We start from the raw sequence: 14,132 nt of genomic DNA, 5'->3' as shown, positions 1-14,132 counted from the left end.
GTGGTGAGCCTCGCCGTCAAACAAGTCCATCCGCTCTCCCACAACTTGATGCGCATCCACGACGCAGTCACGCATCAGCAGGCTCGTCGGCGGCGGCGGCGCGACTAGCAAAAATGGCAATGGGTTACTGCGCCGAGTCGGAAACCGGCGTGCTCGCTGGATGCCGCACCGCGCGCCCCACGTGCGAGACAAGTGGTGGCATCCGTGGCAGGCCCGTCGGGCTCGTGGTTGTCCGTAAGAAAACAAGGCAGAAGTCACGCGGCATGTGCATGGCCTATGAATCCATGATCCTCTCCTCCACCGTTCGTCTCTGCCCCGCCGGGAGCCAGACCAGCGACGGCGAGCCACCGCCCACCGTCCGCAGTCCATCGATTTCCACTGCTCGCAGCGGAGTCATCATCGCGATCGAGCAGAGAATTCAAAAGCTGGGGCTGGAAACTTTTAAACAGTAGAACCTGTCCTGATTCCAAAAACACCCAACCACAACCATCGAACATGCATGGAGTTCGAATTGAAACTTTGAGTTGGTAAACTTTTGACTGAATATTGCTGCTTTGAGATTTGACGTCGGTGCACAAAAGAAAGGTGAGGGCATCACAGGCGAAGAACACCAGGGACGGTTGCACCAGGCTAGAGAAAATCTCGCCCCTGAAAAGTCAAAGCTCCTCCGGTTCTTGGAATGGGATAGGATGGAATTATGCAATCCTATTCTTTCGTGTGTTTGGTTGGAATGGTTTGATTTGGTAGCTAAGATAACCAACATCAATTTAGTAGAAGAGAGTGATCACTTTAGATGGAATTTACATAAATATACGAGATCTTTATTGTTAGATCTACTAGCCTATCAATCCGTGCTCCCGCACGGACTAATCAGAATTAATATATCTTACAGCTTGTTGTAATAGATTTTATTTTATATTACACCTCCATGTGTTTGATATATTTATCTAATTGAACTATTTATTTTATTTATGAATTATTATTCTTATCTTTTCTATCACACATGAATACAGGGTGACACAAACCATGGATAGTATTTTTATATAAATAATACATAAATAATATACTAATAATGATAGAAATATTAATTTAGAATTTATATTGATGCATTTTAATAATTTTTATAATTATATAATTTAGATTTTAGGGGTTACTTTAATTTTTAATATAACATAACTGGATAATTTATATGCAAATTTAGGGCGTTATTTGTATTTTTTTTATAATATCATAGGTGGGTAATCTACACAAAAATTAAAGGGTTACTTTAGATTTTTTTAATAGTGGTAGAGATGGGTAATTTAGATACATGTTTAGGGGGTTACTTTAGTCTATTTTCATACTGGCAGATTTGGGTAATTTATATAAAGATAACAGATCCAATGACTATTATGATCAGAGTTGTTGGATTGATGGCTACATGTTTCTAATTTTTGTGAGAATTTCTAGAATTTCTCTATTTTTTTAGAGTGTCCACCTAGGATCCTAGGTGGCTTCATGTGAAGCCTTCAAAGGAGCCTCCAATTATCCAATTATGCCAATTCATGTGCTACTCTATTTTGCTCTCTAGTAACCTTGACAAGAAAAACATTCTGCAACATTGTCATGATTATTTTAAAATCTTATACCAAACTTGCATGAATTGAACGATTAATTCCTTGCTTACCAAGAGCAGCAGCAAGACAACTAGAGCAATCAGATTCCATAATCACTGGACCATTACCCCAATGATGAGCCAACAATAAGCCTTCCTTGCATGCAAAGCGCTCTGCTTCTTCTGTAGAGGAGCAATGAAATAGGTACTTCCATGCAAGATAAGGACATGTGCATTGTGATCCCGAATTATCACACCTGCAGAGGCTTGACATGTCCTTTCAACATAACTTCTTTCCACATTAATTTTAATCCATCCTTTTTCAGGTGGTCACCACAAGAGCTTGGCAGTTTGCTTCTCCTTAGACACTTCTTGCTTTTGATTCCCTGAGAAACATTAAGGGGAGGCTTTCCTTTCATATAATCTAAAGTATTATGTTGTATTTGAAATAGAGCTGTTTGCAAAGCTCTTAACGCATGAGTTGAGGCTTTGATAGAGAGGCATTCTCCTCCATGTGTTGTAGAATTACGATCGCTCCAATTACACCAGAAGATTAGGATTATTGCAGAGCGCTCTCCTTGGATAAACGATCTAATAAAAGTAGAAACCACTATGGACCTGAGAGTTGGAATTGAGAATCATGTGGCACTGACCAATCTGTCCGCATTGCTTCCAAAAGAGCTCAGGAATGAGGGCAAGCAACTACTGCATGGTAACTTGATTCAGACTCCATACCACCAATATGACATGCATGTATCATCCAGGATATTCCTAGCCTTCTTATTTATATTAGTTGGAAGAAATTTTCTTGCGAGGCGCCATGCAAAGATTTTAACTTTAGGAGGAATATCTGACTTCCATATATGCTGCCATAGGCATCTTCTGTTCTTCTTGTCACTGCTCGAAGCATGAGTAGCAAGAGTGCTCAGATTCAGTGCAAGTTTGTAAGAACTTTTAACTGAAAAAATGCCAGAGTGCTCAAAGTGCCATGCTATATATAATATCTTCGACCCTATATATGAAAGCTTAATTTTCAGAATCTCTTCAAACCTGAAGCAAAATTTTATAGTAGAATGTAAATCTTCTATATATTCCATTCACTCTTCATCTATGAGATCAGCCACCCATTTAAGCCTCGATGGTATTCTTCTTGCGATTGGTCTCAAATAGAAGTCTCTTGGAATCTAGTTATCATGCCAAATATGAATATTCTTGCCATTCCCAACATGCCAAATTATGCTCCTTTTCAATAATTGAATACCATACTCAATTGTGTGCTATGTATTGGATGCATTGGCTGTGAACATCATGTCAAGCAATTCCCCATTTGGAAAATACTAAGCTTTTAGAAGTTTAGAACAAAGACTATCTGGGTAAACTAATAGTCGCCAAGCTTGTTGTGCCAACAAAGCTTGGTTAAACAGTTGAAGGTCCCTAAATTCCATCCCACCTCTGCATTTGGGCAGTACCAATTTTTTCCAAGAACTCAATGAGTCTTCCTTTCCCATCTTCTGCACACCACCAATAATATCTAATCATTTTCATAAGATCATCACAAAGACATTTAGGCAGCTTAAAGACTCCCATCTTATATGTGGCAAGGGCTTGTGCAACTCATTTTATCAAAACTTCCTTTCCTGCCATTGATAGATTTTTGTCACTCCAATAAGCTAATCTCTTACCAAAATGTGCTTTAATTGGTTTGAAATTATCCTTCTTCATTCTACCCTCTGGAGTGGGCAATCCAAGATATTTCGCATCAAAAGCCTCGTTTTCAATTTGTAGCATGTCTGCCTTGAAAAATAATAGACTATCATCTGAAAACAAGAGGTGTGATATAGGAGGTGCACAACGACAAATGATATTCTTCTAGATACTTAACAAACACATTCCACAAAATTGTTGGAACGCAACCATCCTAACAACTGGGATGGAGTGAACCTATACATGAAACATAGGATGGAATATCCCAGCTTGCTTTTCAACCAAACACACCTACATAACTTGTAAAATCGATGGAATATCAGGCTGGTTTAGTGTTGACCTATGTAAGACAATTAGATCATAATTAACCCAGTCCGTCAGCCCATTTGGCTCAACTCTTCGAGTCACCAAACTCTTCGGCTCTTTAATTTGCTTAATAATCTAGAATTGTACGGGCCCATCTCACATGTAAAAGAGAGAAGAAAAAAAATAAACTGGCAGCAAATGTCCTCTAACAGAAAAGATAAAATATTTAGAAGCAAAAGTTCAAGTGGATTGTATTATGTTGATGCCATATTAAAAAAATAAAATACATCTATACATATAATAGATCAATATATTTTTTGAGATTGATGAATTCACCATATGTGTCGCTATCGTAAGTCACATTCCACTTCCCCTCAAAAGTTAATGAAACACACGTAATAAGACAAACCTTATGCTTGATCCCAGATGAGCAGGGTTACAACCACCTCCACCAACAATCTAAGCTATAGCATGATTCTTGACAAAACACTACTTGAACCAACAAATCGGGTTGATGTTGCTATCTTCAATTAGAGTGACCCATTCTTTTTTCAATCGCAACTTCTGTGGGCTTGTAAAAATGCTAAGTGTTACAAGCTTACACGTACTGACTATGCCGCTCCACCGAATTCGCCGCGTCATGTGCAAAGGAAAGGTGTATGGACATAATTATCAAAGTCTATGCTCATTGTTCGATCAAAAAACAATATGAGCGTGAATTATTTTTGGAGGAACATAACGAACGAACAATTATTAGTACGCAGCTTCAACTTCTTCTAAAAACGTTGGGTGAATTATTTATTTAGTTGCGTGCTAAATTTCTACAAATCAAATTATTGAATTTTGAATAAACGCATGAAAGTAGTAGATCCTTGGCACTTGAAAAATCCCAATTTGCGAAATGGTAGTCTGTGAATAAAATAAAAGAAAACTAGGAGAGATCCCTCTTGTAGCCGTGGTTTGACGAGCGGTGAGCCTCACCGGAGCCTGTCTGTTGGTGTCGTCCGCTTTGGCGGTTTAATTTCCTTGTGCAGGCAGAACAAGCAATGCCGACCACGCCAAGCTCCGGCCTCGATCCGGGTAATAACGACAACGCACTCGAGCACCCACTATCCTTTTATCGAGCTAGTGCGTGTGCGTGGCGTCGATGAAGCTTGCTCCTAATGGCAGGTTACCGAGCGGCAGGCGGCTCATCGATCTGGCAGGTAGGCGGGGGTTGCAAGCTTTGTGTGTAGCGTTTCGTGGAGAGAGAGAGAGAGAGAGAGAGAGAGAGAGAGAGAGAGATCGAGCTGCACGGAACCGCGCGCGCGCACGCCGGGCTCGTGTCATGCGGCAAGTGTGCCGCCCACTGTTCCGGTGCGCGTCGGCCGGAATCCTCTCCTACCCGCACGGCCGCGGCCGGCCTATAAATTGGCCCCCGCGCACGGGTCATCCTCATCTCCTCCCTCAAACGATCGAATCGCCATCTGTTCTGTGTTTGCCAGCCTCGCTCTCTCCCATAGTCTCATCGTCCAAGCAAGCGAAGCTAGCTAGCTTCCGCGCGCCACCATGGGCAAGGCCAGGATGCTCTTGGCGCTCTCGCTGGTCGTCGCCCTGCTCCTCGTCGAGGTGAGCAGACACGACGAGCTTGACCAACCACAGCGCCTCGATTCGTTCTTCTCTGATCGATCATGCGTGCGTGCTTGAAACTTGCATTGGCTGATTCCTGCTTGTTGTCCTCTTCGTGTACGTTGTGCAGACTACTGCTCCCCACGGACAGGCTCACGCCATCAGTAAGCTCGCTCTCCCATGGAATTCTTCTTCTCCGTTTCTTGATTCTCGTGTGTCCCCGGATACAGTATCTTTGTACTTATGACCCCTGTCTCGACGGAATTGCAATGGTTGCGTCTGTTGCGTGTGCAGACTGCGGCGCGAGCTGCTCGTACCGGTGCAGCAAGTCCGGGCGCCCCAAGATGTGCCTGAGGGCGTGCAACACCTGCTGCCAGCGCTGCGGCTGCGTCCCGCCGGGCACCTCCGGCAACAAGGACGTCTGCCCCTGCTATGCCAACATGACCACCAAGCACGGCAAGCCCAAGTGCCCGTGATCCGGCGGGCCCTCCATCGTCAGCTTGCTTGCTACCAAGACGTGACGCCACCATCATGCATGAGACGCCTACTACTAATTAGTAATTACCCGTCGATCAGTTCATACATCTAGTACTATTCCCACCCTGGATCATAGTATATATCGATCGATTACGCATGCAAAGCTCCTCCGCACGAATAAATGATGAATTAAATACAAACGCAAGGGGGTCGAAATGTTGTGTGCGCATGCGTGCGTACAGCGTACGTGGCGCGGCGTTCTTCTCCGGTGGCGGATTCCCGTGGGCACGCCCCACGAAAAAGCTTGTTGGTACGCTACGCACACGGGCGCCTTGTACTCTTGCCTGCGCCTGCATGCGCGCGAGACGGGTCGAGATGCGATGTGATGTGACCAGAAATTGGCCGCGGCCCGCACGCAGCACCGCCGATATGATCGACCAGGGCACCAGGCAGCAGTCGCTCACTGCCGTCGCCGTCTCAGGAGGAAGTTGGCAGCCGCGACCGCGCGGGCCGGGGGACCACAGGGAGCGACGCGCTCGGCGGCTTGGGACCTTGGGAGGCGGGGTGCGCCGTGGCCTTGGCAAAGCGCCAGGTGCGCACGTACTTGTTCCTACGGATGGAGTCACGAGACCACGGGCGCTCTGGATTGTGGAGCGCCGCGTGCTATCTACTAGATGATGGTTGCAGATGGCAGCTTCAGCTGCTGCCTGCTGGATTGCGGGTTATATGGCGATGTGGTGGCAATCATGCTGAACATTGCTTCAAGCCCCGGGCTCCGACCCGCACCCGCTCGCTCCAAAGGAAAATGCTGTCAAGATGGCAGAGTGTCAGTGCGACGAGACTCTAGCATGCAGCTGGCTAGTCGCCCTTCACGGTTTCATCCTTCGATGTCAACAAGCTATTTTTTTTATTATATATGACAACTAAGATACAATGTACACACGCTCATCTATATAAACGCATGAATGCGAATACTACTCATATAAACACCTTCGAAGATAAACCCTCGAGTCACCACATGCATCTTGTTATCAATGAAAATGTTACCTACCACTGAAAGTACAATATCATTAAATTGTAGAATATTCACTCCTACAGAAAGTTGAATGTAGAACGTAAGGTGCTAGTAAGGTTCTTATAACCAATATATAATGCTTCCTTCGTCATGCTTCCCGTCCCGTGTGCTCGGTGGTGCGAATGCATGCAACTTTGCTGCTCTTGTTGTTTAGCCTCTTGTAGCTAGCTAGCTTGTGATCTGAGCAAAGTTGCCCGAACGGTCGATCGAGTTTATCTGCAGACGGATGGGTGTCGCAAGCTCGCTCCTATTGGAAACGGAGCCAAAGCGCCAAACAAGCACAGAGTGTTCTTACGTTCGCAAAAAGCACAGAGTGTTCTTTTCAACCCTGGACCGGACAATTATAGATATTGGCCAAATTAGTAGGCCGATTTTACCATCATGCATGCTGACCGAACAATATAGTGAGGTGCTAGATTTCACATGCCTGAAATCCGCATTCTTCGATTCTCACGTGACCAACGAATCTCCCTCGGCTCGGATGACTCGCCTCTCTTCAACTTTAGTTATAAGGGCCGTATGTACCAACTTTGACACCGTGATGCGAAATATAAAATGTAATCTCCACTTTTAGAAATCCAAATTCATACAGTAATTCACAAATAGATCATAAAGCTAAATTGAGAGTAATGATAAAGTTCATGGTTTTTAGTGGACAATTTGCTTTGCTTGTGATCAAATTTTGATGCAAATGCTATGACACCAGGTTGATACAACTAAAGTAAGCATCCAATGATACACTAGATAAACAAAAGTAGTTAAGGAGATAAGAAGCCAATCTAATAACACACATGGATACCATAGCATCCTAAATAAAAAAAAGAATATACTATTAAATGAGACATACAAAGGTATGACCGCAACAGCAGTACTCCAATAACAGCATTGCTTTCCTTTCAAAAAAAAGTATGCAACAACTCTGGAAGTGATCGTGTGCTCTAGCCTAAGAGGGAGAGAGGATGAATTAGGCAACTTAAAACCTTGACCTATGGCTCTAACTAGTTTTGCACAAAACTTAAACTAAAACGTGCTATCTAAACGTGCAACTACGGTTCTTCTAGTGTGAAACTCACATCCCAAAAAGAGTTTAGCAACCTATAGCCAATCCTATCAAGATACTACTCTATGATAGTAAAGCCATACAAAGATTGCTAGTATGAAGTGTGGAAGCTTAAAGGAGGAATGAGAGGAAGCAAACTCTTTGACACGAGGATTTATCCCGTGGTTCGGTTAGCCACAAAGGCACACCTACATCCACGTTGTTAAAGCACACACAAAGAATATCGCTTTACGGCAATCAAGTCTCTTCCGCGAACACAATCACGATCACCTTGATCCCGATTTCCACTAATGAGCTTCACCAAGAAGGGTGGGGGTCTCCACGTCCCCATACAAAGTTGTCGACGCTGCTCCACACCAAGTCGGAGGGTCGTTGACGTTGCCAACGAGCCAACAAGGCTCCAAAGAATTGGCGCACCAAGATCTTCTTTTGGTTCACTCTAGAACTAGCTCACAAGGCACAACACATTGCTATCTCACTCACTAAAGAGCTAATTTAGTACTAACACTCTCAAAGATGTGCTAAGGACTAAAGATATGATCACTACGCTCTTGGATGGCTTGAAGGTGTTCTTGGATGTGTATGAGGTGTTTCTAAACTCCAACAAACTTCAAATGACCGGAGGAACCGATATATATAGGCCACCAAGTTGAATTAGCCATTTGGAGCCGGTTACCCTTTTTCTTGCGAGGGCACCGGTTAAACCGATGGGGTACTGTCGGTTCAACCGGTCACACACAGCTCCAAACTAGCTGTTAGCCTTCTGACTGCTGACGTAGTAGCCACCGGTTAAACCGATGCATTGCACCGACATCACGTCGGTTCAATCAGTGCTGATCTTTTTCTTCTCAGCTTCCTGCAAGGCTGACTTTATTGCACCGACGCCTTGCTCCGATGCACCGTCGGTTTAACCGGTGCTGAAGACCTGCTTCCTGGCCGTTTGACATGCTCTCTGGTCAATAGTATGGTGAATGGACTGATGCGTTGTCATCAGTTAAACCGGTGCTACTAATTTCTGCAAGTTTTGTCCAAATCGTCGCTGCGGTCATTTGGACACTTCAAATATATTCTATCTTTGCTTTTTCAATATGGTTTGGCATCGCGACGGTGAGTTGAACATCTCAACGGTGAATTGGACGTCTTGGAGATGGTTTGGACATCATCCTACAAATATGATCTCACAAATTTGTTAGTTCCATTGATCATGTTGTCACCAAAATCAAAAACAATGGCATATTGGGGTCATGTTTCTTACAATCTCCCCATTTTTTGGTGATTGATGACAACACAATCAAAGCAAGCATAAAATTTGCAAGAATTGATAAATTGAACCATTTACACTTGGTTGGATGCTTACCACCATCCAATGTTGGTTCGGTCTCCCCCTAAATCTATCATTTCCCCTTTAGTTTCTCCCCATGTTTGCTACTACATTCATCTTGTTGTGATCATTTGCTTTGATCACTTGCTTTGTTTCTCCCCCTTTGCCAAAGCCACTTGTTTTTTATCCATATTTACCTCGCTTTGCTCCAAACTTTTCCCCCTTTGGAATCAAATCACCTAAAAAGCCCTTGCAAAATAATATAGCTCAAAGGGAAAAGTTAGTAGCCTAGAGAGTTAGTTCCATGAATCATGATCCAATTTTATGATATCAATGAAGATATCAATTGAACAATTACTAAGGTGGATCACAAGACATGAAACTTGCATAATATGAGCTAACCTTTTCACAAGTGTGTGCATGAAATGATAATGTAAAAATCAAGTGCACAGCTAGACATTTGAACGAGAAAGTTTAGATCACGGATGTAGCTCTATAATAACAAAGAATTGACAAAGATACCAATTGAAAGAGTTTTAGACCATGCATATCTCCGAGAACATAGTTACCTTGCAGGCACCAATTGAAAGTGATTTGTGCCAAATGATACCAATTAGAAGTCTTTAAAGTAAAAAACACTTGGTACACCAAGGTAGGGAGAATGTATAAGCACATAGCCTTTGAACTTAGATATGGAAATTTAAGTTCAATAAAACATGGCTCAATATGTGTGAAAGCACACTAATTTATCTAATCACTCTTGTAGAGTAGGTAATTCACATTGAGAGTGAATAACATTCTCTTAGAGTGTTAACTCCGGAAAGAGATTACAAAGGATAAGCTTGAAAACTTTAATCTCAAAATTACAAACCATAGGATGAGCTCCCCCTAAATGTGTGCATTTAGTGTTTGAATCACCAATCAAAGCTATGCATATTGTTTATGACAACAATGCATTGAAAGTTTACCCTATAATTTGTGTTCATGGTACACAAATGAAATACATACCTCAAGAAGTCCATGTACCATAAAAGGTAACATTGTGTAGCTTTCTACACACTTATTAAATCATGTAGATTGCTCATGGGTTAGAGCATGACACAAGCAACCTACCATATATAATACTAGAAAATGCAATGCATGCACATCATAGCAAGAACAATGGAGCTATATGATGCATCAATTAAAATGTAGCTACCATTACCTTATAGGGTACTTGGACAACAAATGTCCAAGATTGCGAGCTTGACTTCTTTAACTTGAATCTCTCGTCTTCTAGTTAGCCAAGTCTCCAAATCCCCCGAAACCATTCTTGGGCTTCAAATCTTCTTTGGAACCCACACAATTTGAGGCCCCTTCATATTGGTGATGATATCTTTGGGCACCCAAATGGAATGATTCCAACCCCTTTCCTTCTTCCCAACCTTGTGAGCAACCACCTTGCCATTGGTCTTTTTCTTGATAACATAAGAGGTGCTATTGCTTTTGATCCTCCGCTTGGGCTTGGTGTAGATGAGAGAACTCTTGATTGTGAGCTTCTTCTTGTTCTTCTTATTCGAAAGTTTCTTCTTTGGTTGAGGGCACTTGTTGGACTTGTGGCTTTCTTGATGGCACTTAGTGCAAATCACGGTGGACCCCTTCCCAAACTTCTTCACCATGTCTTCACGGTTATCTTCAGAAGATTGAACATTGCTCTCTATGTTTTTTTCCTTTAATCTAGCTAAGTCCTTCATGAGGCTTTCCACTTTTTGCTTGAGCTCATCATTTTTCTTAGCAATGAGGTCATCACATGATTCTACAAGGACATCCTCATGACATTTCTCATTGCAAGGGTTAGAGCAAAATTCATCAATTAAATCACTGCAAGAAGTTGAAATATCTATCTTAAAAATGGAAATTGCACAAGTGATAGATTGCTTCATTTCCAAAAAGCCATTAGTATCATCAATGCTCTCATTTTTCCACTTGAGCTTTTCATACTTCTCACTAAAGCAATTTGAATTTGCATAACAAATCTTCATAATTTGTAGCAAGAATAGCATTAAGATCATTAAGAGCATTAAGCTTTTCAATTTTTTTGATTGCTTCTTAATAACTTTTTAGTGCTTATGAACTAAGTCAAAAAGTTCATCAATTGAAGGAGAATTTGAGTCATTATCACTTGCATCGCTCTCCATACCTTGGGCCATGAAGCATGTGTTTGATGATGATCTTTTGTTGGTGTGGGTGGTGAATTTCTTATTTGATTCATTACTTGAGCTTGCGCTTGATTCTTCACCACCACTTACCCATTCACTAAAGATGGCAAATGATTCATGTTTGAGCTTCTTCTCCTTCTTTTCTAGTTTCTTCTTGAACCTCCTCTCAACCTTCATATGTTGGTAGTGAGGCCCATCTTTGAGGAAGATCATGTACCCCATTGAGTTGATTTTATTCAAGCATTTGTTCATCTTTTTGACTTGCTTGTAGAGATCAGAGTTCATTGGCTCTTTTTCATCATTTGAGGTGCTTCTTGCCCCCATCTTCTTCCTATTCACTTGAGCTACCTTTGATGGTCATCTCCTTCAACTTTTTGACTTGCTTGCATGTAAGTGCACTATGTGTTGGTGAAGAAAGTGCACTATGCGATCACCTTGTTGAGGATTTGATTTGGTGTCAATGTGTTGAGATCCTTCTCATAGATTGTGAACTAGGTAACCGAGCTGGAGGAATGTCATGGTGATGACACTCCTCCTTCTCTCTTCTGCCATGTAAGCAAATCTATATATCATATATAGATAGCACCCACTAACTATTTCTCTTTTCATGCAAGGTGTCCACATCATTCTCCACTAAGTGTCCCACTAATTTTCAACTACCTTATTAATTACAAAAAATGTTCATGTCATCTCTACAATATGCAATACTTTTAATCTTTAATTAACTAAAGTAAAATCATATACATACGCTATTTTTTCATCACCTATTCTTCTATAATGTGATCAAATATTCTATTGGTGTTTCTTCTTTTAGCTTATCGATTTTTACGAGATTCAATTAACAAGAAAATGTCCATATGATTTCTACTATGTGCAATACTTTTAATCTTTAATCTATTAACGTAAAGTCATATACATACTCTATTTTTGCAATACTTTTAATCTTTAATCTATTAACGGAAAGACTCATATACATACTCTATTTATTTGAGCATCTATTCTTTTATAATGTGATCAAATATTCTATTGATGTTAGTTTATCAATTTCTACCCGATCTTGATAAAAAATAACATGCAAGTAAAATTCATATCAACTATATAGTCTATATAGATGACACCTACTAAAATCATTAACTATATTTATCTTAACATGCAAGTTATCCGCATCATATAGGATCCCATTATATCAAATGCCACATCAATGTCCACTAGGGCCATCTATTTATGTTTTCCATCGATTTTTTTTGTGAATATTGCCATGCAATCATCTTAATTTTTATACTTTCAAATTTTACGTTAAAATTTAAGAAATCACGCAGCAACGCGCGGGGTATCACCTGGTTTAATATTGATAACACTCCCATGATATTTCTATTGAGATTGACTTTATTCTCTCCGCTAGTTGAGTATTTGAACGAGAAAGAAGATAAGTTAAGGAATAAAGTGCATCACAACTAACTAATGCCTAACCTGCTAAGCTTTCATGATTCACCTCTATTTCTCAGTAGAGACACCTTGAAAACTCAAGGTTATCGAGCTATTTAAACTTAACTTACTAAAAGCTCAATTCGGACTAATTAAAATATACTAGGAATTAGGGATGCAAGCGGGGCAGGCTATGCCGCAAGCCCGCCGGTTTAGCCGGCGCCGCGAACCCGCATCGCGGAAGCGGACCACGCGGTTCGGCTCGCGTCTGACAACCTCTCTGCCGAGCAGGCTCGTCCTCGCCGGCAAGGCCACTGCCGAGCAAGTTCGTCCTCGCCGGCCAGGCCACATTGAGCTTCCCCGCCCTCACGCCCGCCTCTGCAATGCGGCCGGCGGCCCGTAGCATCCTGCAATGGCACCGACGGTGGCATGACATCAGCATTGTGTTGGTGCGCTGTTTTATCGTCGTGCCCGTGCTACGATACGCGGGCCACTACCCCTCAGCCTTCAAGTCTGCAACCAGGAATGCCACCCTCACAAGTCACAACTCACAAGTCTCCGCCATGAAGTGTCCGCGGTAGCTGCCCTGCTGCGTAGCTGGCGGACGCATGCGGGCTGCCGCAGAGCCCGCAAAAAGCAAGCGCCGCATAAGCCCGCAACAAGACTTGCGGCTCGTGCGGACGCGGAGCGGGCAACCACAACCCGCCCCGCCTGCATCCATACTAGGAATAAAGTCGAGCTCAACTCTAATCTGGAGCTCGCGAGTTCCAATGACCCGAGGTTGAACTATTTGGTTATCTTATGTCTCTATTTCTATTTATCTGTAAAGTATTTCTATTTAGTTGATGTGTCGATACACTTTACTAGGTAAATTCCCCGTGCGTTGCCGCGGGATGTTTTATATAATTTTTAATTATGATTTTCAGATTTAGTCGGGGGAGAGTTAAGGGTTGGTCTTTTTTTATAGAAGGTAGATTATTCTATAAATTTAAGTTAATTTGATAAATAGCTGAGCATGATACATACGTGGTTTTCTATGGAATGAAAATTTAAATTATTGAGAAACTAACATAGAACTGCAATAAATAAAGTTGGACCCGATCTTTTTAGCTACCGAGGATAGTAAAGCCTTTAAAGGCATCAGTTAAGTGGAAGTATTAGTTGTTGAGTGACGCTTAGAACTTGATTTCAGGAGACGAAAGGAAGCATGAGTCTGTTGGGTTCCCTTTCAGATGGATGGACCGATATAAGGATTTCATGGCAATTCAATGGTGGAAATTTTGCAATAACGTGAATAACTTGCATGTCAAGAGAAATAGCAATTAATGAGTTATAGTGGGGAGTTTTTTTTGTAAGAGTTATAG

At 42.1% G+C, this 14,132-nt stretch overlaps 1 protein-coding gene across 1 annotated transcript; it reads left to right on the top strand.

Annotated features, from left to right (window-relative positions):
* The first annotated feature begins 4,978 nt into the window (after positions 1-4,978).
* LOC120667458 (gibberellin-regulated protein 2-like) lies at positions 4,979-5,905 on the top strand. Its single transcript, XM_039947524.1, has 3 exons — positions 4,979-5,212; positions 5,343-5,376; positions 5,507-5,905. The coding sequence occupies exons 1-3, from the start codon at positions 5,153-5,155 to the stop codon at positions 5,686-5,688; spliced, it is 276 nt and encodes a 91-aa protein (XP_039803458.1). The 5' UTR covers positions 4,979-5,152; the 3' UTR covers positions 5,689-5,905.
* The last annotated feature ends 8,227 nt before the right edge of the window (positions 5,906-14,132 follow it).

Source organism: Panicum virgatum, chromosome 3N (genome assembly GCF_016808335.1).
Source record: "Panicum virgatum strain AP13 chromosome 3N, P.virgatum_v5, whole genome shotgun sequence".
Classification (NCBI taxonomy): domain Eukaryota; kingdom Viridiplantae; phylum Streptophyta; class Magnoliopsida; order Poales; family Poaceae; genus Panicum; species Panicum virgatum.
This window is presented reverse-complemented; position numbering and strand designations above follow the sequence as displayed.

Coding starts and splice junctions, on each gene's coding strand:
- LOC120667458 (XM_039947524.1), top strand. CDS start 5,153: ATGGGCAAGGCCAGGATGCTCTTGGCGCTCTCGCTGGTCGTCGCCCTG. Junction 5,213..5,342: donor TCGCCCTGCTCCTCGTCGAG/GTGAGCAGACAC, acceptor TACGTTGTGCAG/ACTACTGCTCCCCACGGACA. Junction 5,377..5,506: donor CGGACAGGCTCACGCCATCA/GTAAGCTCGCTC, acceptor TTGCGTGTGCAG/ACTGCGGCGCGAGCTGCTCG.